Below are 21,646 nucleotides of genomic sequence, written 5' to 3'. Positions count from 1 at the left end.
AGAGGATAAGACAGATTTATTTCGTATTTTAAAAACCCAACAAAAGCATCACCCTAAGCCCAACCAACCGACCCGAAAGCTCAACACTGATCAAAAAGCTTTTTGGCTCACCCACTTTTCCAATCTCTGCTGAAAAATCTGTGCTATTATCTCTAGAACACTAAAACCAAGCACATCAGGAGCCCCATTTTTCAGTGGGGGAGAAACCTGGATTTAAATACTGCTTTTGGCTAATGGGGCCCCTTCTTCATGGACCGTTCTTTGTCTCACAAGTGGGCAAGCTCAATGCTCTCCTGCAGCAGGAAGGGAATCGCTGCATCTTCTATGATACTGTAAGAGTTATAAATATACAGAAAGACACAAGTCACATAAAAATAGCCCTGACAACAACAAATCTCAACCCATCGTTGACACTTGGTATGAGAGAAGACCAAGGACAGCACATGGCTAAAAGAAGGGAACCCAAGTAGCCCCAAACCTACCAGTAGGACAGGAACTGGAGACAAGATGTGATCTCGAAACGAAGAGTGACCCGGTGAGTGTCTATGTACAGGTTACACTCACTCAGGCTCTGCGCAGCTATTGCTCTGCTAAATCCCCACCAGTTACTCAGTCCCTGATGCTGAATTTGTGGTGCCTTCTTCTCCTTCCCCACTGCAGCTGAAGCTCTCTGTTAACAGCTTTGAGGAGCAATATCCTTCATCCTGGTGCCCATGCAAGGAGATGGAAGGGGGACCTGACCCACAGGAGGTGCTGGGAACCAGTGTCCCCATCTACTGAATCCTTGGAAACATCCCATGTCTGACACTCAAGAACCAAGGTTTTCCAGGCTCAGGAAAAATCAACCCCCTTCACAGCACCTCAGGAAGTTGCTGCGGGTCCCATCAGCATCATACCACTGTTGAGATGGAGTTAATCATTTCCATAGTGGTCCATACACTGCTGGGCTTTGGGTCCGTGGCTAAAACCATGCTGACAACACACCAGTGCTTCAGCACTTGCACTGCATCAAGGCTTCCCCTTTTCCACCCACCAATGATCAGACTATGGTGAGCTGGGAAGGGGCATGTCTGTGACACAGGTGAAAAACAGCAACAAAACCATCAGGGAGGAGGTTTTGGAAAGGTGGCCATTGCTCAGGATGGGCTGGATATAGCTCTGACAGTGGGAGATGGGTTGGAAAGCTATTGGGATGCTGGGTGGCAGAGTAACAGTCCTTACTTGGCCAAGCTGGATGTGAATGAGGTTGACATTCTGGATGCTTTAACTATCACAGCAGAGCAGGGACAGCATCATGATGATGGGAACAAGGTGCTCCAGGACAACTGAGGCAGCACAAAACAGTGCTCCTCATGCTCCAAAGCTGAGATAACTTGCTCTGCCCAACACTGAGCAGCTCCTGGAAGAGCTGCGGCTGCTGCTCCTCAAATTGCTGGCCACACGTTGCCTGTACTCATTGGGACACACACCCAAGGCTCTTGGAGACACCAATCCTGCACCAGTTGGATGCTGCTATGATGCACAGAAATGCCACAAGCGACGCTGATGCCCAAGGGGCGGGAGAAGAGAACCAGGTGAAGGGACAGTAAAACCAGCCCCCAGCAGCAGAAATAAGCTCAGTTGTACTGGCCCTTAAGTTCCTTGGCATCATTTGAACCCTGAGGTGGGGCTGGATCTAGGGGGGATCAAGGGTGCACTGGGGGCTCAGCACAGGCTGTTGTTAACAAAACCCACTGCACATGATTGTGATGAGGGGAAAAGTAGGAAGCGACTGGAAAGTGACCTCTCCTGAGGACCTAACAGGGGCAGGAAGAACCCAGGACACCCTCTGGCTGGTGAAGTATCACGGCAACACCTGAGGACTCTGATCTAGTTGAAGATGTCCCTGCTCACTGCAGGCGGGTTGGACTGGATGAGATTAGAAGGTCCCTTCCAACCCAAACTATCCTATGCATCAGCAAAGCCTCAAAGCACTTCAACTACTCCCTGCTGCTAGTGATGGGAACGTGCTGGCTTGGGAATCAGCCTCCTGAGCCACTCCCCAGTGAGGGACCTACTGGGCAGACTGGAAGGCTCTACAGGAGCACAGGGGTAATAGGATCAGGCAACAAGGACTCAGGTTAACAGCCAGGCCTGGAATCTCCAGTGTAACCAACAACCCGCTGCACAAATAGCAGTGCCCCTGAACATTAAAGGATGGTACCAAAGAGGCTCAGGGTCCAGCTCGTTGAAGGGGGAAGAGTGGACAGCAGCACCACAAGAAGGCTGGGCTCCTAAAGGAGAACTGGGTCAGCTTTTCCATTACTTTCAAAGGGTTCTTCAAATGGGAAAAGAAAAACAGGAGGAGAAGCTGGAAGCAAAAGGGGTTGCAAAAATAACCGCATTGTCTCTCCATTTCAGTAGGTTCCCAGGGGAGGCTCCACATTTCCCAGGAGCTTGGCACAGCCAACACCTCCCCTGTGTGATAAAACAACCCCTTCTGGGGCATTCCCTGCTGCTCTGCTCTATAAAACAATAAAAAGGTCCCTGCAGAGAGGTCCCAGGCTGTTACTCCTCCTTTGACCTCCTCCTCCAGCGAGCCAGGAAGGGCCCGAGGCTGTTCCACACCTCGGTGTACATGAGAGTCCCCATGAAGACGAAGGCAGTGCCCAGCCAGTGCCAGGCTGTGAAGGGGTTGTGGAAGTAGAGGATGGAGAAGATGAGGCTGACGAACTTGCGGAGCGTCACCACCAGTGTGACCGTGAGGGACGTGCACTCTGTGGTGAGGATGAACACGCCACGGATGCAGACGTATCTGGATAGGTGAGGTAAGGGGACATCAGGGATGAAGAAGGAGGACACCTTGGAAAGCCTTTGGGAATGAGGATTGGGCAATGAGCAACCCAAGTCTGGCTATAGAGGGAATAAGATTCCCTTCTCGTCACATCAGTGTTTCCACAGCTGTGAACAGCTTCACTGCAAACCCCAAAGACACCCCAAATCTCCCCCCAACCCTGCTATGGGCCAGCAAAACTACTCCAGTCCAGGAGCCTGGTGAAAGGTTGATAGCACACAGGGTTTACAGTCCCTGCCATAGAGTCAAGGGAAGATAAATCCAGACTTTATGGAATGGTTTGGGTTGGAAGGGACCTCAAAGCTCCTCCAGCTCCAATCCCTGCCACGAGCAGGGACACCTTCCACTAGAGCAGCTTGCTCCAAGCCCCTGTGTCCAACCTGGCCTTGAACACTGCCAGGGATGGGGCAGCCACAGCTTCTCTGGGCATCCTGTGCCAGCACCTCAGCACCCTCACAGTGAAGAGCTTCTGCCTTATATCCCCTCTAAATCCATCAGCATAAGTTCCCCTTCCCCTTGAGAGGGTATAGGAAAGGCAGATTAAATAAGGGGGTTTCATGGAGGAGCCTGAGCAGCAACTTAGGTTCTCTGAACAGTGAGAGGAAAATGGCAAGAGTGTCTCAGATGAAGGGTCCCTTTCTTGAGGGCATCTCAGCTTCATCAGACTTTCAGACCTCTCCTCTCTGCCTGAAGACTCTACACTGATATATTCCAGATAGCTCCTGATGTGTCCCTTCTACCTCGAGCTGCCTGGCAAAACTGTAGTGAGTTTACCACAATCAACCTGTCCCTGGGGAGGTGGTGCCAGATTTCAGCTACCCTGGAAAAAATCGTAAGCCCCAGGTTAAATTCCACTCTCTATTATCCAAGTTACACACACATCGGCTCCCAAACACAGGGAAGACTCCAAGGACTTTATATCCCCACCCCATTGCTCCTCTCCCACTCCACTGCCATCTCTGCCACCTCCGTGGCGTCTCAAGCTGAGCTTTCAAAGGATACTGAGTGATGACGTTCATGAGGAGGTAGAACCACATGATTGGCAGGGTCAGGCCGATCACTGGGACCTGGAATGGCTCTGCAGGGAGAAAGGATGGAGCAAGGTCACTTTCTCCTACTGCTTAAAGATGATGCACAGAGAAATTGCTCTATCCCATCCAGCACTGACCACTGCAGCTACAGGAGGCTGTTGCTGTGTTAGGCAGGATGTGGTGTAGGCACAGTTTGATTTTGGAGAGTTATCTTGTTCCTACTTTGGTAAATGACAAATGCCAGAGTTTCAGATAAGCTTTGTCTTGGTTTCTTCAGGGCTGTCCCACTGTTAAAACTGGACGAATCAACTGTGTGGCTCTGAGAGTGCTAACACAGCAAAGCCAGTGTAGCACCAGTAAAAAAAGAGCCAATGGGACTTTGTTTACACCTGGGTCCTGCTACTCCCATTTCTGAACCCTCTTACAGGGAGGAACTTCTGCCTAAGAGCTCATCTCAATCTCCCTTTGGGCAGGTTAAAGCCTTGTCCTGTCCCTACAGGCCCTTGTCCAAAGCCCCTCTCCAGGTTTCCTGCAGCCCCTTTAGGCACTGGAGCTGCTCTAAGGTCTCCCCTTCAGGAGCCTTCTCTTCTCCAGGCTGACCCAGCCCAGCTCTCTCAGCCTGGCTCCAGAGCAGAGCTGCTCCAGCCCTCGCAGCATCTCCATGGCCTCCTCTGCACTCACTCCAACAGCTCCACGTCCCTCTTGTGCTGTTGCCCCAGAGCTGGATCAGGACTGCAGGGAGGGGCTCCTCAGAGCACAGCAGAGGAGCAGAATCCCCTCCCTCAACCTAATGACAGGGCTGAGAGATACAGAAGCTTTCTGGTGCTGGAAAGCCTGTTGAATTTCACTTGAACATCCCAAGACAAGAGTCTGATGTGCAAAACTGCTGGAATGAAAGCTTCCTATGGCATTTTCCAGAGGACAGAAAGGTGTGAGAGCAAGGATCCATCTGTGCAGCACTTACCTGACTGGCTGAAGAGGACTGCATGGTGGTAGATGTTGGGGGCAAGAAGCAGAAAGCCAGGGAGTGGTAATGCGTGCTGGAGAGAAAAGACATGATGTTAACATGTTATGTGCACCCAGCCCACTTCTCATCCTGGGAAAGCAGCCTCACACATCTGGATGAGAGCACACACTTCTCTGCTCCAGCTCTGCAGTGTGTCATCCTTTCGATTTGTGCTGCGTATGGGATGGGAAGGAATTCTCTCAGCAGTTCTATCTGCCCACTAAAAGCAACAGGAAGGATGTGGTGACTCACATTGTAAAATAGGGCCTCTTTGGAGTGCTTCCCAAACCGCTTGTACAGGGTCTCTTGGAAAATCCCCATCCTGGCAGACATGAGGAGGGCGAAGGTGAGCGCAGCAATACCTGGAAGAAAAGCACAGCCTTGCCACACTGCTCTAGCATGGCGTAGCTCAGGTCAACCAGCCTGAAGGCTCCCACAAGTTGGCTTTCAGTCAGTCCAGACTTGGTAAGACTGATAACAACCTTCGGGACACAGGCATCCAGTGTCTTACTCCCCTCACAGGGAAGAACTTCTTCTTTATCTCTAACCTGAACTTCCCCTGTTTCAGTTTGAACCCATCCCCCCTTGTCCTATCGCTACAGTCCCTGATGAAGAGCCCCTCTCCAGCATCCTTGTAGCCCCCTTCAGACACTGGAAGCTGCTCTGAGGTCTCCACGCAGCTTCTCTTCTCCAGGCTCAACAGCCCCAGTGTTCTCAGCCTGTCTCCATATGGGAGGTGCTCCAACCCCTGATCATCCCCATGGCCTCCTGTGGACTTGCTCCAGCAGCTCCATATCCTTCTTATGTTGAGGATACCAGAACTGTACACAGTGCTGTAAGTGGGGTCTCACCAGAGCAGAGCAGAGGGTCAGGATCACCTCCTTTAAATACTGAATGAACACTTGAATCAGCCACAGCCCGTCTCCCTCTCTGCAGTCTATCTCATAACATCAGGTGTGTCAGGTAGGGCTTCTTTTGCAGAAAGAAGTCAAGAAGATACCTGCAAACATGCATGACTGCAGTCTCACTTTGTCACTAAACCACTACCTTGAAGAACCGCTTAGATGCCGTATTTACCTCATTCGACAAATGAAGAGCATCTCCTTGCACAAAGCTGCTGATGGGTGCCCCAAAACCTATTCCTTTGCAAACCAACATCCACCAGATGCTCAGCACAACTTAAACCCAGCACAGGGACTTCCAGCAGCATCTGCTTCACACAACCCGCATAGAATCATAGAATCTACTAAGTTGGAAAAGGCCTTTAAGGACATCAGAGAGCCGAGTCTTGACCCAGCAAGGTCAGCTAGAGATGTGACACTCACCTAGCAGCCACCACAAGAAAACCTGGAGTCCATCCTCTTCATTTAAGCTGGAGTCAGATGCCTGGTGGAGGGAGACACAACACAGTCACATTGAGCCACCATGTCCCTGCAGCTCAACCTGCCTGTACCTCACTCTTGGTGTGTGTGTTGTATTCCAAGCAAACCCAAGCTCATATTCTCTGAACAGAGGTGGCAGCGACTACAGCACACCCTGCTTTCCATCCTGCTCAGGGAATGCACCAGATTCCAGCAGAAAGTGTAAATGTCTGACCAAGAAAGCAGCTTTCCTGAAGTGAACGCCCTAGCTTAGCAAAAGACTGAACTCTTCAACCACAAAGCTGATCAATGACACTTACAAAGCTCTCAGACAGCCCATCAGCTCATCTGTCCTCAACTCAGAGATGAGTGTGCAGGAAGGAACAAGGGGTTTGGGCAAGCCCCAGTCAGGTATTAAACCAGGGCTCTGGCTTGCAGTGAAGACACTGAGGAAACCAGGCCTGTAGAGGCTGCTAGCTGAGGGTAAAACTCCAGGTAGCATGACCTGGCTCAACTCTTTTCCACTGTAGTTCAGGGCAAATTAGATTAACTCACCTTTGCCCCAACTGTCTGTACTATCCCACAACTCCATGACTGCACATGGGCTAATACGGAGCAAAGCTGCACTGCACAGACCTTCTCAGACATTCTGAGGACATAAAAAGCAATTCAGTGGTGAGGAACTTGGAGGTTTGACAGCGCTGGTTTATTCCCAGTCTCTCAGAGCTGGATAAAGTGCAACCGATTTTCCCTTGACCACCACTTTATGCCATTTTCCTGTCTTCAGCTGACAAGATCAGGCTGTAGGTGCTGACCCCAGGGATTTTTTTTCATTCCCTCCTGTTCTCCAAATACATGCACTTTATTTCAAGGGTCACAGAAAGTTACACTGGATGAGAACAGGTCTGGAATAATCTAGCCTGAAAGCTGACAATCTCTTCTGGGATAAAAAGAGCAAAGGCTTAAGATGGATGAGTTTTGTTTAAGATTCACTGCTCCTACTGCAACACATCACAGTAAAACAGCTTCTAAGTGTTATAAATAATGGTTTAGTGTCAGCAAAAAGCAACCTAAACAGGTTAAAAGGCACCTGGAATTAAGCTAAACCACACATATGTGTGTATCCCTTCCTTCCAAACCACATGAAAATTAAACCAGGAACAAGAGCTTTTGTGAAGCATATTTAGAGCCAGGATACATTTTATCTTTCCATTAATAGTCAAGCAAAGGGAATTACTGATGAAGGTGCTGACAGCAGCTCCTCCTGTCAATAAGGTTCACAGCTCTGCCCTCAGGCCCTTTCCAATCCTTACCACTTGCTTTGCAGACATGAAAGTGCAGGTGAAGATCCCCATGGACACCAGGGCTATGGACATATATTTAGATACGCTGTACCTGCACGGGGGAGAAGAGAGATGTCAGTGACCCAGCTCAGCCTCATGTCATTCATCTACTGCTCTCTTGCATTGCATTTAGCTCCATTACACTGGTGTGAACATGGAGTAATGGGCACATATCCATTACCTAACACTGGAGAGAAGGTCAACTCACTCCAACGGCAACAAAAAAGGAGCATTTGGACCAACATCTCCTTGCCTGCGGCAGAGGATCCCTCTTGGATCTCTGCGTAGTAATGGAGTGGCAGGTGATGTGCTCATACTGGTCCAACAGCCAGACCCTAAAGTACTGGGAGGACCCTCCTGACCTGATGTGGGCGGGGTGACCCCAACAGCAGCCAAGCACCTACACAGCACTTACTCATTCCCCCAACTCCATGGGATGGGAAAAGAACAAGAGAACTCATGGCTTGAGCTACAGAGTTTAATAGGTGAGGGAGGAAAATAAAACCCCCAAACCATGCAAAAGCGATCACTCATCACCTCCCATAAGCATGGCCATCTTGAAGCCAATTCCTCCCAACCCTTTTCTTCCTCTACCCTGGTTTCTATTGCAGCACACATTAAGTGACACAGAATATCCCTTTGGCCATATTGGGTCAGTTGTCCCAGCTGTGTCCCCTCTCAACTTGTTGTCCACCCCCAGCCTATTTGCTAGGGATGCAGAGTGGGAAAAACAGAGCCTTGACACTGTGTATGCACTGTTCAGCAACAGCCCAAACATCAATGTGCTATCAACACTGTTTTAGCCACAAATCCCAAACACAACACCATATGGGCTGCTATGAAGAAAGTTAACTCCATCCCAGCCAGACCAGTACAACCATCCATCAGGAGTGGTACTGGCCTCACAGAAGCAAGAGGAAAGAAGAGAGCTAACACAGAAGGCTGCGGTGATGTGTTAATCTCTCTTTTCACTCCGTGCTTGACTTAAATGAAGGAGTGAAGGGTGGTGGGAATGCAAGGGGGAACTATTCCAGCCTCTAGTTCAGGCATACCTTTATGTCCCAGTTTCCCCACCAGTAAACCAAGAATATTTAACAGGAAAGGGCACTAAGCAGTCAGGATTAAGTCAATGGCAAAGCATTCCCTGGTGCTGTAAAAAGAGGTTTTGATTTACCTTTTCTTCAAAATGATGATACCTAGAGCCATGCTTGCTATGAGAGAACCCTGGGGAGGAAAAGAAAGAGGATTAAAACAAAAGAGAAGGTCAGCATAACAAAATTCCTTGCACTGGGATGCAGAGAAACACCACAAACTCAATACAACTAGTGCCAAAGCACCAACAGACGTGCCAGAACAGGATCAGGGAGACTGGCAAGGCGGGGACAAGACAAGACAACTTCAAGTTGTGCCAGGGGAGGTTTAGATTGGACATTAGGAACAATTTCTTTACCCAAAGGGTAAAGTGCTTTGTCAAGCACTGGAACCTGGAGCAGGCTGCCCAGGGAAGTGGTGGAGTCACCATCCCTGGAAGGACTTTTTTGACATACAATGTGGCATTTAGGGACATTGTTTAGTGGTGGACTTGGCAGTGCTGGGGAACAGTTGGACTTGATGATCCTAAAGGGCTTTTCTAACCTAAATGATTCTATGAGTCCCACTTCAGTTAGGAGGAGGGGAGAACTTGAGCTGGGTGGCTTGGGAACAAGGATGCTGGGGCAAACAGGCAACTACGATCTTCCCCATTTTTGGCTCCCTCATGACATTCTGTGTGTGCTACAGACCAGAACCTGCTGTGGTGTTAATGGGGAACAGAAATATGGCTCCACAAATTGACTGGAGGGCTGCAATACAAGAACCATCCATTATGGTTCATGCAGGACAGGTCTCTGAATGTTGTCTGGTTTTCTTCTTTTTAACCTCTCCTTACTTCAGGTATATCAACTCCATGCTGTGTTGCAGGAGAACAGTAGATCTGCCCAGCAGATTCTGTTACTCCAAATAGCTGGGACTTCATCTTCTTTGGTTTTAACAGATATGGTAGCCTGGTGCTCATCTACACTTAAGTAAAGATGCATTTTAATAGCGCTTTGCAAAGCAAAGACAATGCAGTAACAGTGGAGGTGGAACTAGGCCAAATCCATGCTCTCTGACCTTGGGTGTTTAACCAAGACACCTACACCAGGACATGGACCACTTGTTGTAGCTGTGGGATGGAAGGGAAAGCTGGATGCCCTTGGCCAGCAATTCAGTTCATCCAGAGCTGACAGGCAGAGTCTGGGCTTGGTTTTGTCACTTACTTCCCCATCACCTTTGGAAATATAAAGCCAGGTTGAGCCTCTTTCCTTCTCTGTCCATTAAGTTGAAATATAATGATCAACACTGTGAAAGTTAGAATTGGAACTGAACCTTCAGAGCAAAGTTGCTCTCCCTACAAGTTACATGGAGTTTACTATTTGCACAGGAGTGCCCTTAGAGAAAGAGTGGGTGGCAGAACACATGCAGGGACAGTGCTTGCAGAGATAACAGGAAGAGATGTCACATAAGGAGGAAAAGGATGATAGTACTCACTGATCTGAAGATCATGTGCAGTGGCATGGCGATGTTTAAGTTCAGAGCATAGTTATTCACCACACTGACAGTGAAGAACATGGCCACCATGGTGAGATAGTACCTGAAACACAGAACCAACATAAACCAGCTGACCTCCCTGGGATGCTGGGAGTCACCTTGGGAACAGATTTTGGGTTGCAAGGAAAAGTCTGGAGCTGAGCAGGAGCCCTAGCTCTTGGGGCTGTGACAAGGAGATCAGTCCCCTTTGGATGTAACAGGCAAGTCCTTAGGACAGGAAGCAACCTTACCTGCACTGACTCAAGCTATACTAACTCCAGAAGCAAAGGGGAGCTGAGGATACTCCACATGAGATCTTTTAGCAAGGACTTCCTCCAGATCCCTCTTTTCTGAGGGCAGTGGCATAAGACAAGGCTTGATTTGAGGGGATTCAATGTCTGCCAGCAGGCATCACTACCCTGAGTGGAAGGAGAAACCATTCAAATCCAGGCTGAGCACCACCTCCGTGGTTCTACACCTCCACGGACTATAGTTCCTCGTTGTGACGCAGCCATGAATGGCACTAAACTTGCCCTCAACTTCCTGCCATGAGGATCTCTGTCTCAACACTCAGTTGCCACAGGCAATCTGCTAAGGAACCCCACTAAAACTCTTCACTTCACCCACTGAGTGCCAGGGAGGAGAGCAGGAACATGCCAGGCCATTGCCAGGACAAGATCAGCCCTGACAGAGAAATGCAGAAGTGAATTTGTGTTTCCAGTAAACCTCTCCCTCCCACACTCATTGCACCAAGCCCCAAAGACACAGCAAAGCTCTTCAAAACACAGCCAACTCTTCAGTGTGCAAAACACTGCCCTATTGCTTGGACAGGGAAGTATCTGATGGCAATTTCCTATTGAGAATTCTCATAAAAAAGAGGAGTTCATCTTTTATCAGGCACGACAGGTTCTCAATGTGGCTTCACAAATACTGCACAATAGATGGGATTTAGCCAGGATAAATTGATAAGCCATTTTATTAAACACTTCTGGAGATAACAGATAACTAGACAATTTGTGCCTAGCAAAAGTGTTCAGAACAACTATACCTTATTGGTATGGCTGGCTTCTTCCTCCCAAAGTTGGTTTCGAAGATAAAGCCTTCCACTGCAATAAACAGGAACTGGGAGAATGTCACTATGTTCCCACATCCTGGAAACTGCCTGCAGAAAGGCAAAGAAACACAAGCATGCAAGCAATGCCACGGAGAACAAACACTGCATTGGGTTCTGATAAAAAGAGGCTCACAGCTCATAATCCCAGAGTGAGCATCAACCTGGAGGGGCTTTACTGCTTTATCTGCCCAGGTTCTCACATTGCCTTTGTTCAGCACCTCCCTGCAGGTATTATTCATCTGTGCTTGCAAACACATGTGCAGCAATCTCTTCCTCAAACATTACCAAAGAGGTAATAAGCAGCCACCCCCACTGGTGAGGCTGCACCTCAGATTCTGTGTTCAGATCTGGGCCTGAAGAGACATTGAGGTCCTGGAGCGGGGCCAGAGAAGGGCAATGGAGCTGGAGCAAGCCTGGAGCCCAAGTGTGGTGGGGAAGGGCTGAGGGACCTGGGGGGTTCAGTCTGGAGAAGAGAAGGCTCAGGGGGGACCTGATGGCTCCCTACAACTGCCTGACAGGAGGATGGAGCCAGGAGGGGCTGGGCTCTGCTCCCAAGGAACAAGGGACGGGACAAGAGGAACCGGCCTCAAGCTGCACCAGGGCAGGTTTAGATGGAGCTGAGGAACAATTCCTTCCCCAAAGGGTGCTCAGGCAGTGGCACAGGCTGCCCAGGGCAGGGCTGCAGTCACCGTCCCTGCAAGTGTTCACACACCGTGGAGAGGAGGCCTCAGTGCCATGGGTTAGTGGTGGCCTTGGCAGTGCTGGGAACGGTTGGACTTGATTTTCTTAAAAGTTTTTTCCAACCTGGTTGTTTCTGTGACCATGGGTCAAGTGGTGAATTGGGTCTGGAAGTGAAAGACGAAACTTGCCACATCTCAGAGCTCTGCAGGGTGCAGAGTCTGAATGAGCAACATCACACACTTGACTTAACCGTGGTTATGGATCTTCCCCTTTCTGATAGGGAAGTGGTTCTGATAGGGCTCTCTCCCTACCTACAAGCTGCTGTACTTTTTAGAGGCCAGGTGAAATGATGAATCCACCCAGGAGGAAAGCAGCAGGATTTCCAATAGTGCTTATTTCCACCGCATGAGGGAAGTGCCATGCTCAGGTCCAGGCCTGCAGAGCAAGGTGTAGTATCTGTGGTTCTGGTTGTATCATTAAGCCACAAAGCAGTGTCTGACCTTGAAAGAGACCTTCTTAGCTGAGCATCTTTCTCCTCCCAGAGACCCAGGCACTGCAGCCATCGCTGCCTTTGTAGTGAAAATGACACCACCTCTGAGCAAATCAACCTCGTGTGTTTATTCTGAGGGAAGAACCATAGAATGGTTTGTGTTGAAAGGGAGCTTAAAGCTCATCCAGTTCCTGCCCCCTGCCACAGGCAGGGACACCTTCCACTAGAGCAGCTTGTTCCAAGCCCCTGTGTCCAACCTGGCCTTGAACACTGCCAGGGATGGGGCAGCCACAGCTTCTCTGGGCACCCTGTGCCAGCGCCTCAGCACCCTCACAGGGAAGAGCTTCTGGTTTATATCTAACCTAAATCTCCCCTGTTTAAGTTTAAACCAATTCCCCTTTGTCCTATCACTACTATCCCTGATGAAGAGGAACTACACACAAGCCCACAACAGCTTGACAATCCACACTCCCTGCATGGTGATCCTACAGACATGCCCACTGCAGAGCCTGCCTCCTTCCTAAGAAGCTTACAGGCAGCAGGAAAGGATTTCCTAGAGGCACACAGTCAGCTGTGGGCTCAGAGGAGTCTGTGACATGTCACATAATCAGGAAGCTCCCTGTTATTTGCAGCAGGAAATGGGAACTTAAGTGAGTACTTCCCCTATCTCTGCTGCAAGACAGAAACTGAGGCCAAGGACTTAATGGAGAAGCTGCACACCACTGAGTCCCAATCCTCACCCTAGTGCACAAGTATGCAGTTTGCTCATACAGCATCCCATCACAAGTAGTTAGAGGGTGGGTCTAGACAGCGTTTCGTAGAATCACAGAATCCCAGACTGGTTTGGGCTGGAAAAGACCTTAAGATCATCCAGTTCCAACCCCTATGTTCCCTGCTATAGGCAGGGACATATCACATTAGACCATGTTGCCCAAGACTCTGTCCAACCTGGCCTTGAACACTGCCAGGGATGGAGCACTTACCACTTCTCTGAGCACCCTGTGCCAGTGCCTCAGCACCTCACATTAAAGAACTTCCTCCTTATATCTAGAATACCGAATGCAAGCTGAGGGATGCACTGGAAAACCGGAATAACCAAGCTGTCTCCTGGGTAGCAGAGCCAAAGGCCTGATCTCCAAAATCTCCTCTGTCACCCGCCAAGACTTCTCAGAAGCAGCAGCACTGGATAATGCAGAGCTGGCAAGCAGTTGCCACCTAAGAGCACTTGAAAAGGCCACCTTCTCCCTGCATTTTCCATGGGGTAGGCATTAGCCTGAGCCCCTCCTCTCTACCCACCTGCCAATATTCACATTTTTCAGAGCTCAATCACCCATAAGACCTCAATTCCTGCTGTGCAATGAGGTTAAGAGGTTTGGAAGTGACTTGGGGAAGTAAAGAGATACTGAACAGTAGAGAGAGGCCAGGCTCCAGGATTGTAAACTTTATAGGGGAATACAGAGCACGTGTAAACTTGGAATAAACCCAGACTGTTCCCATGCACTAGACTTTGTTTCCTCCCCATTTACAGATCCTTGCTGTACATATACCTCACATTATCAGGGTTATATGTTGACTGATAGTAAAAGACAAAGAAAGCTCCAGGCTGTATCTCCATCCTTCACTCACAATCCTAACACACTGACAGACCTAAAAGGAGAGACAAGAAGCGTGGATATATCAACCACAAGGATCTGCTTTAGCTGTAGCTAACTGGTAACGAGTCCTCCAGAAGCAATGTGAAAACACTGGAATGCAATTGTCAGCCTATCTACTAGGATGGGATTGCCTGGGCTGTCTCACAGCCCCAGCAGATGCTGGGATGAAAGACGGTGCAGAACATTCCACGCTCTGTAGGGAATTCCTTCAACAGCCCCTGCAAAGAGCAACCTCCCCATTTGCACCGTACAGGGAAGAACCCCCTACCTTGATATCCACCATGCAGAGCCTCAATTGGTCTTACAAAGAAGGCACCTCACAAGGACACAGCTTCAGAAGGTGAAGAGCAGATCATGGATCATGGGATGAACTGGATGGTGTTTCTTGCCCTGCCCAGGACTTAAGTTTAACTTGCTCTTTAAAACCCCCTAACAAGGACTTTTCATGCTCTTTCTCTCACAAACCCACTTCACTACATTGAGAAGGAGCAAACCTGGTTTTTGGCCTCCTTTAAATCCCCTTCATAGCAATTTAAGCCCCTTATTTCTTGTTCTGCCTCCAGAGCCTAGCAGAAAAATTTCTCTCCTCTTCCCTGCAGCCATTCTCCACACATTTAAAGTCTTCTGTCTGTCCTCAGGCATCTCTAGACTAAACACTTCCCACTCCTTTGCTCTATCCTCATAAATCCTTAACAAATTTCTCCCAATCCCCCTCACTAGACTCTTAGTCTGGTCACTGCCTTTTCCTGTGATCCTCTTCCAGGACTTGGCTTGTTATGAGAAGATTCATTTCCAGGAGAGACTTTTCTCTCCAGGTAACCCCAAGACCCAAAGAAATAATCAGCGCAACCCCAACTCAGGGACCAAAGGTGAACTGCACAAGTGAGGGGTACAGGAACTGAGCTGTTAGGAACAGGGGAATGAGAGGCACTGCTTAAGAGAAGCCTGTATGTGAAAAGCAGCTTTTCCTTGATGTCTGCAATTGAATTTCTGGAATTTGTTGCTCAAAATCCCTTCTGGGGTTCAGACACCTAATTCTGAATAGGGCCAAACGGCTCAGTTTTGTTTTAAGGTCTGGCTTCAGGATACACAAACCTAAGTGGCAAGCAAACGGAAGAAGCCAGATCCAAAGCTCTCTTCACATTAGAAGGACCCATACCTTCTCCCTCACTGATGCTGCAGCACAAGCCAACAGGAAATGCAGAAGTCAGAGCAATCCCTGACAGGAAAGAGAACTCACCACAAAAGGTCTGTTCCCCCAGGAACAGCTTCTTGATTTACACAGGGATTGATGAGTGATTGTGCAACCTGTGTTAAGGTACCTGCATCCCAGCCTCCCACTTAGCTTCAAATATCCCCACTGCTGGCTTATAGAGGCAGGCTTCCTTTTGCACTCCCTTTTTCTCTGATCAAGCTGGGGAGGAAGTAAGGGCAGGTTTTAACTATGAATGACTGCCCAGAGAAGCTGTGGCTGCCCCATCCCTGGCAGTGTTCAAGGCCAGGTTGGACACAAGGGCTTGGAGCAACCTGCTCTAGTGGAAGGGGTCCCTGCCTGCGGCAGGGGCTGGAACTGGATAAGCTTTAAGGTCCCTTCCAACCCAAACTGTGATTCTATGATGTGAACACAGTACAGAGTGGTCAGGGGATGCAGCTCCACACTGACTTACTATGATTGTAGGCACAGAACCAGTTTAATCATTACTTTCTTCCAGTTAAATCAAGCACTTCTGCCTTTAACAGCTTGCTGACCGACCCTGGACGCAAAACCAGCAGACCATCACCTTTTCCAAGCCATGCCAGCCTTCCTCCATAAGGGCAAGGAAGGTGACACAGCACTTACACAGTACCCTAAACATCAGCCCTCCTCTCACTGCAACCTGGGAATTCTCCTTCGCTCCAAACACCACAGGGACTCGTTGCCATCACCACCTTGGCTTTGCAGCTGCGTGATGCTACCAAAGATCACATTTCCAGATGGAAAATGCTCCCTCGGCCCTGCCTGCTGTCCCCAGGGATCCCTACCCAGCTCCTGCACATCGTCTTCTTGGGATTTCAGCTGTTACTTGGGATCAGTGGGGTTTTAGGGCTGGACTGATGCATGTGATGGTCCCTGTGTCAGCGCAGACATGAGATTCCCAGTGCTGGGACCATGGCAGGACCAGACTGAGCCCAAGCTGGGGGGGACAGCCCCCCAAAACCCCATCAGACACTGACACAGCAAGGCCAGGGCCTGGCAATCCACACCCGGGCACCTTCTGGCACCTCGATGAGGAACCCTGGCATTCCTAAGCCATGAAGGGCACCGGCCACCCCACCGGGGCCACAGAGCCCATCACCACAGACCCCCACCACCACCCCAAACCCCTTCCATCTCCTGGAGACCCCCAGGGCACCGCTGCCGCGTCCTCCCCTCACAAACCCTGAAGCCGGTGGAGGACACCGCGCCCCGATCCCATCGCTGCCCCCGAGGCCTCTCCCCGTCCCCGCACCTGGCCAGCAGCTCCAGGAACACCACGTTGCTGCAGCAGCCGCCGAACACCAGCCCCACCGCCACAGCCGGGTGCATGGTGTTGCCTCAAGCAGCGCGGCAGCGTCCCGGGCCGCCACCGCATCCCTCTCTCGGCCCGCGGCCCCGCTCCCGAGCCCGGCCCCGCTTCCTCCCGGCCGCGGGTAGTTCGGTCCCCGCCCGCTGCCCGTTCACCGACACCGCCACGGCTGCAGGGCCTGGACTACAGCTCCCAGCATCCCGCGCGGCGCATGGCCGCACCCTCCTGCCAGTGGCGCGGCGCCGCGGGGCATGATGGGAGTTGTAGTTGCGTGGTGGCGGCGTGCGGCAATGGCGGTGCAGGGTTCTGCGCTGAGGGGGTTGGAGAAGGGAGAGGGGGCAGCTCAAACGCTGCTTCCCTGCTGAGAAACAGCCGCTAATTGCCGGTTTGGGGTTTAGACCATTAAATTATCGCTTTGATGTGAAATCGAGCTTATCTGAGGCCTGTGGTGGAGCCTCCCGGGAGGTCCTCCCATGCGCTCAGGGCCACAGGCAAGCCCCTTATGAATGGCACCATGGCGGAATCAGAAACACGGGATACTGAGGCAGCAAAACTGAGTTTGAAAAGCAATTGTGTGCTTGGAAGGAGTCGAGGGCGACAAGGAGGGTGTGGGAAGGGGAGAAGGGAGGGAAAGGGGCACAAATGGTGGCATTGGGGTGGTTTGGGGACGGTGTGGGTCCGACAGCACCAGAAGCAGCCCGCTGCTTCACAGGGGGAGATGGAGGAAAACACAGCCCATTTAGAGGGATGGGTGAGGTGTTTCTTCGCACAATCCAGTGACAGAGAAGGGCATCGTGCTGCTGGAGATGGAGGATTTGGGTCAGAGGATTATTGATGTGGGGACAAACTGCACCCAGAGGCACCAATAGCATGTGCAATGATGTGTTTGCTAATTTGCTTTCATGGCAGGGTACTTCAGCTTCTCTTGTCAAGGTGAAGATAATGTCCTGGCCATCATGGTAAAGACATGAACCAAAACCCCACAACTCCAAGGATCCAGCCCTGACATGGATCTGGTGTGGACTTTCCATAGGGCTTAATACAGTGTCCGTGGCACCTTCAGTTTTACTTTGTCCCTATTAGATTTTGTTGTTGCCCTGTTACTCCTTATCCCCGGTACCTAGAGAGTGATTTTGCATGGAGTTGGAGCAATTCATGCTTTCTGCTGTTAATGTAGCTACATATAAGTCAGCAGTGAACTATCTTATAGGGTTGCATGGAGAGCCCTTTTAGGCACCTGCCAAAGCCCTCTGTGAGCAAAAGAAGCCAAATTGATCAAAAAGTGGGATTTTCAGGCTGTAAATATTTCTTTTTGTTGTAAATAAATTTGTATCGGAATCAGACCCAAGTCTTTCTTTGAGTACAAGTGTGAAATCCCGTGAGCACACTGCAAAGAACTATGGTCAGCCCCAAAATGAAGCACTTCCTTTTATGATTTCCAGCTCTTCAGGGAATGTGACAGCCTTGGCAGCTTCTCTGCTGCTAAAAGCAGCTAATGACAGGGGCAGAACTGCCAGGATTACCCATTTTTCAGCTCACTGAGAGAGTTTATAGGCTCTTTGACTCCAAGCTGGTGATCCCAGCGTTCCAGACTCCATACATGGGGGCTGGAAACTCAGGGTGGATGGAGCATGTGTCCTCAGCGCTTCCAGGAGCTGAAAACCTGGAAACTATAGCAATGACACCCAGGAATCCTTGGCTACATCGTGTGCTTTGGCTGCAGATAGAAACACTGAGGTGTCCCTGCCCGTGGCAGGGGTTCGGGCTGGATGATCTTCAGGTCCTTTCCAACCCAAACCATTCTATTATTGTTGATAAAAGCATCATAGATCCAAAGGCTCTGGAGCCTCCATTGTGATATTTCCAGGAGTTTCAGCTTGGACATACCCTCTAGGAGGATGGTCTGCCAGAGAAATGCAGCCTTGGGGCTCCAAGCATCTTGGAGACCCTATTGGAACGCAGTAGTTGTGCTGAGCTCTGGCTCTGTATTTGGCAGAAGTTCATTTTTCCCCTATTTCACAAAGCATGTTGGTGCTTTCTGCTCTCTCTCTCTCAGTAGAAATGCTTCCATTGCCTTCCTTGGTCTTCCCATCAGGTCCTTTTAAATGGTTTATATATTATTAAAAAGCACCATGGCTCATTAGCAACAAACAAAGACAATGGCTCAGGCTCACTGGCACGTTGTAATGTCCCCAGGGTTTCCTGCTTCCAGATCCTCAGCTGCTGCACAGGTCAGAATGATCGATTCCTTTCTGTTCCCTTCACTAATAAGCTTTTGCTACCTTGGGTGCTCACTTCTTCGGCTTTATTCACTTGCTTTGTGCTTCAAAATGAGGGGGGAAGAGGGCTGAAGGTTGTTTTCCTGTGACACTAAATGCGCCGCACCTTAGTTCCTAAATGCATTAAGCCACAGAACAAATTGCTTCTTTTGAACTGCTCCAGTGTAACAGTGAACCCCAAATGTCAGCTCATAAAGCATTTCCAGCTGGTCACTGTAGCCTGGCACTTCTGGGAGGGCAGTTTTGTCTGGGCTTGTGAGTACTTAACATCCTTTCTAATGTTACAGCTACGAGGCAGGTTCTGGGGACACATTGGCTGAGGGAAGTTCTCAGTCTGGTGTGTTCATGGTCTAATTCTGAGGGGATGGGGGCTTACATCATTGCAAAAGCTTCCAGGTCACCTCAGTGTAGCATAGGGATGTAGTTGCCAGACTTGCCTTTTATCCTTGGAGTGAGGTTGGTTTATCCTAGCTGTGATGCTGGACCAGCTCCTTGTTTGCAGGTTGGTGTATTCTGCACAGGTGATCCTGATCACAGATGAAAGATTAACAGTATCATTATTCACTCCCATTAAAAGAAAAATGAAATCCATTCCGAATTGGACATCAACTCCATGATATCAAAATGAATGACAAAATAAGGTTCAGAAAATAGAAAAAATATTAGTATATATAAAAAATACCAATTCAGAAGTAATTTAAAATCAGTTCACCTTCACTGTATCAAAAAGCAGACACCCAGCAGTGTGTCTATGAACATCCTCTGAGTAGGAGAGATTTCTTAGCCCTGTCTCTGTACTAGGAATGACAACTAACACTTGGCAGTGCAGCCAGGTTGTCTTGCATACCGTGAACAGACAGCAATGCACTTGAGGCCATGTTCTTGCAGTCAGGATGCTCTAAGGGCACAGACAAGATGAGGTTTGTAGGTTGAAATAATATAGCTGGAAAATTAAATAAGCTTTCAGCTATAGGACAAAAGCTTCTCTTTCCTGCCCAGGGCTTATTTGTTTTCTACCAGCAACAGCAGATGCTCTAATAAAAGATATTACTTCTACGTACAAACATCATCTTGCTTCTGCCAGGGTTATTTTGACTTTCTTCAGAGATAGCTCAAATAAAACAAAGCATGTTTTCACATCATGGAAACATGGGAGAGTCTGTTGCTGCCCAAAAAGCAGGCTGGCTGGTGGTGGTGTCTACTCTTATACAAATCTGTAGCACTTCGAGGTTTGAATAAGCCCTGGCAGCGGTTTGAGTTCCTAACTTCTAAAATGCAGTTCAAAGCAGACTGGGGACTCAGTCTGCTGAGTGAGGGGGGTTGTGTTGATTTACTGAATGCATCACAGAATCAATTGGGTTGGAAAAGCCCTTTAAGCTCATCCAGTCCAACCGTTCCCAGCACTGCCAAGGCCACCACTAACCCATGGCACTGAGGCCTCGTCTCCACAATGTGTGAACACTTGCAGGGACGGTGACTGCAGCCCTGCCCTGGGCAGCCTGTGCCAATGCCTGAGCACCCTTTGGGGAAGGAATTGTTCCTCAGCTCCATCTAAACCTGCCCTGGTGCAGCTTGAGGCCGGTTCCTCTTGTCCCATCCCTTGTTCCTTGGGAGCAGAGCCCAGCCCCTCCTGGCTCCATCCTCCTCTCAGGCAGTTGTAGGGAGCCATCAGGTCCCCCCTGAGCCTTCTCTTGTCCAGACTGAACCCCCCAGGTCCCTCAGCCCTTCCCCATCACACTGTGCTCCAGGCCCTGCACCAGCTCCGGTGCCCTTCTCTGTCACCACTCCAGCATCTGCCTTCAGCTCTGCCCAAGAACTGCATTGTGAGAGATCTTTCTCATGCCAGAGCAAGGAATTTAAGAAGCCAGATTTCTTTCATAGTTGCCAGACAGTCAGGCCTTGATTCCCCAAAGAATCATAGATTTTTGGGCTTTGCTTTGGGGATGACTACGTTGATGGAGAAAACCAAACAGAGCTGTAAGCTCTTGCATTAAAAGTTCTTATGTTTCATTTCCAGACAGGCAGTTTTGAGCCTGTTTGGTGTGGCAAAATCTGACAGAACACCAGAGACTTTGACATTCTGACACGGGCAAAAGCTTGTTTCTCAAAGTTGAGCTTTCCCAGAGAGGCTTTCTTGCTCTCTTGTTTTCTAAAGCATGGCTTTTTCTGAGCAGTAAAACCAATCATGTTCTTCATGCGTGGGAAGCAAATCAATCAAACCAATCTTGGCTGTTTTCACAATCAATACCTACGTGATGCATGCCTGGAAAAGGCAGGAGATTCTAACATAACACCGAAGTGCAGCGGGTTTCTGTAGTGCCTGATCCATGGAGCGGGGGAATCTGTCGCAGAGCAGTTCCTGACCTTTGGCTCAGCTCGAAACTGCTTGTACTGTTAGTGCTGCAAATGCCTTTTCAAACCACAGGGTATCAGTGGCAGTGGTGTTGTCACACAGGTATTGTGTGACTATCTCTGAAGTAGATCTGCTAATGTTTCAGTCAAGTGCCTTAGAGACAGTGATTTCTGCAGGCCGGGCTGATTCTGAAAGATGCAAACAGAGCAAGTTAATGAAATGCCTCATTTCTAACTGCATCAAATGCATTAGTTCCCCTTAGATTTCACCTTTGCCTTCAGCTCTTGCTTCACCTCTGACTTTGGGGTCAGATGGAGATGCCACAGGTGAAAAGAAGTCATTTGTTA

General features: G+C 49.5%; 1 protein-coding gene across 1 annotated transcript; it reads right to left on the bottom strand.

Moving 5' to 3' along the window:
- Positions 1–130: 130 nt before the first annotated feature.
- On the bottom strand, positions 131–16,777 carry SLC35B4 (solute carrier family 35 member B4). Its single transcript, XM_080624420.1, has 10 exons — positions 16,611–16,777; positions 11,230–11,343; positions 10,143–10,245; positions 8,749–8,798; positions 7,545–7,626; positions 6,196–6,256; positions 5,123–5,232; positions 4,829–4,904; positions 3,836–3,911; positions 131–2,794 (listed from the first exon to the last, which is right to left on the bottom strand). Exons 1-10 carry the CDS (start codon positions 16,685–16,687, stop codon positions 2,548–2,550), a joined length of 996 nt encoding a protein of 331 aa, XP_080480546.1. The 5' UTR covers positions 16,688–16,777; the 3' UTR covers positions 131–2,547.
- Positions 16,778–21,646: the final 4,869 nt, after the last annotated feature.

This window comes from Psittacula echo (genome assembly GCF_963264785.1).
Source record: "Psittacula echo genome assembly, chromosome: 1".
Lineage (NCBI taxonomy): Eukaryota > Metazoa > Chordata > Aves > Psittaciformes > Psittacidae > Psittacula > Psittacula echo.
Note: the sequence above shows the minus strand (reverse complement) of the source record. Positions and strands in the feature narration are given on the sequence as shown.

Coding starts and splice junctions, on each gene's coding strand:
- SLC35B4 (XM_080624420.1), bottom strand. CDS start 16,687: ATGCACCCGGCTGTGGCGGTGGGGCTGGTGTTCGGCGGCTGCTGCAGC. Junction 5,233..6,195: donor TTTCTTGTGGTGGCTGCTAG/GTGAGTGTCACA, acceptor CTTTTCTTCCAG/GTATTGCTGCGCTCACCTTC. Junction 3,912..4,828: donor AGTCCTCTTCAGCCAGTCAG/GTAAGTGCTGCA, acceptor TTCTCCCTGCAG/AGCCATTCCAGGTCCCAGTG.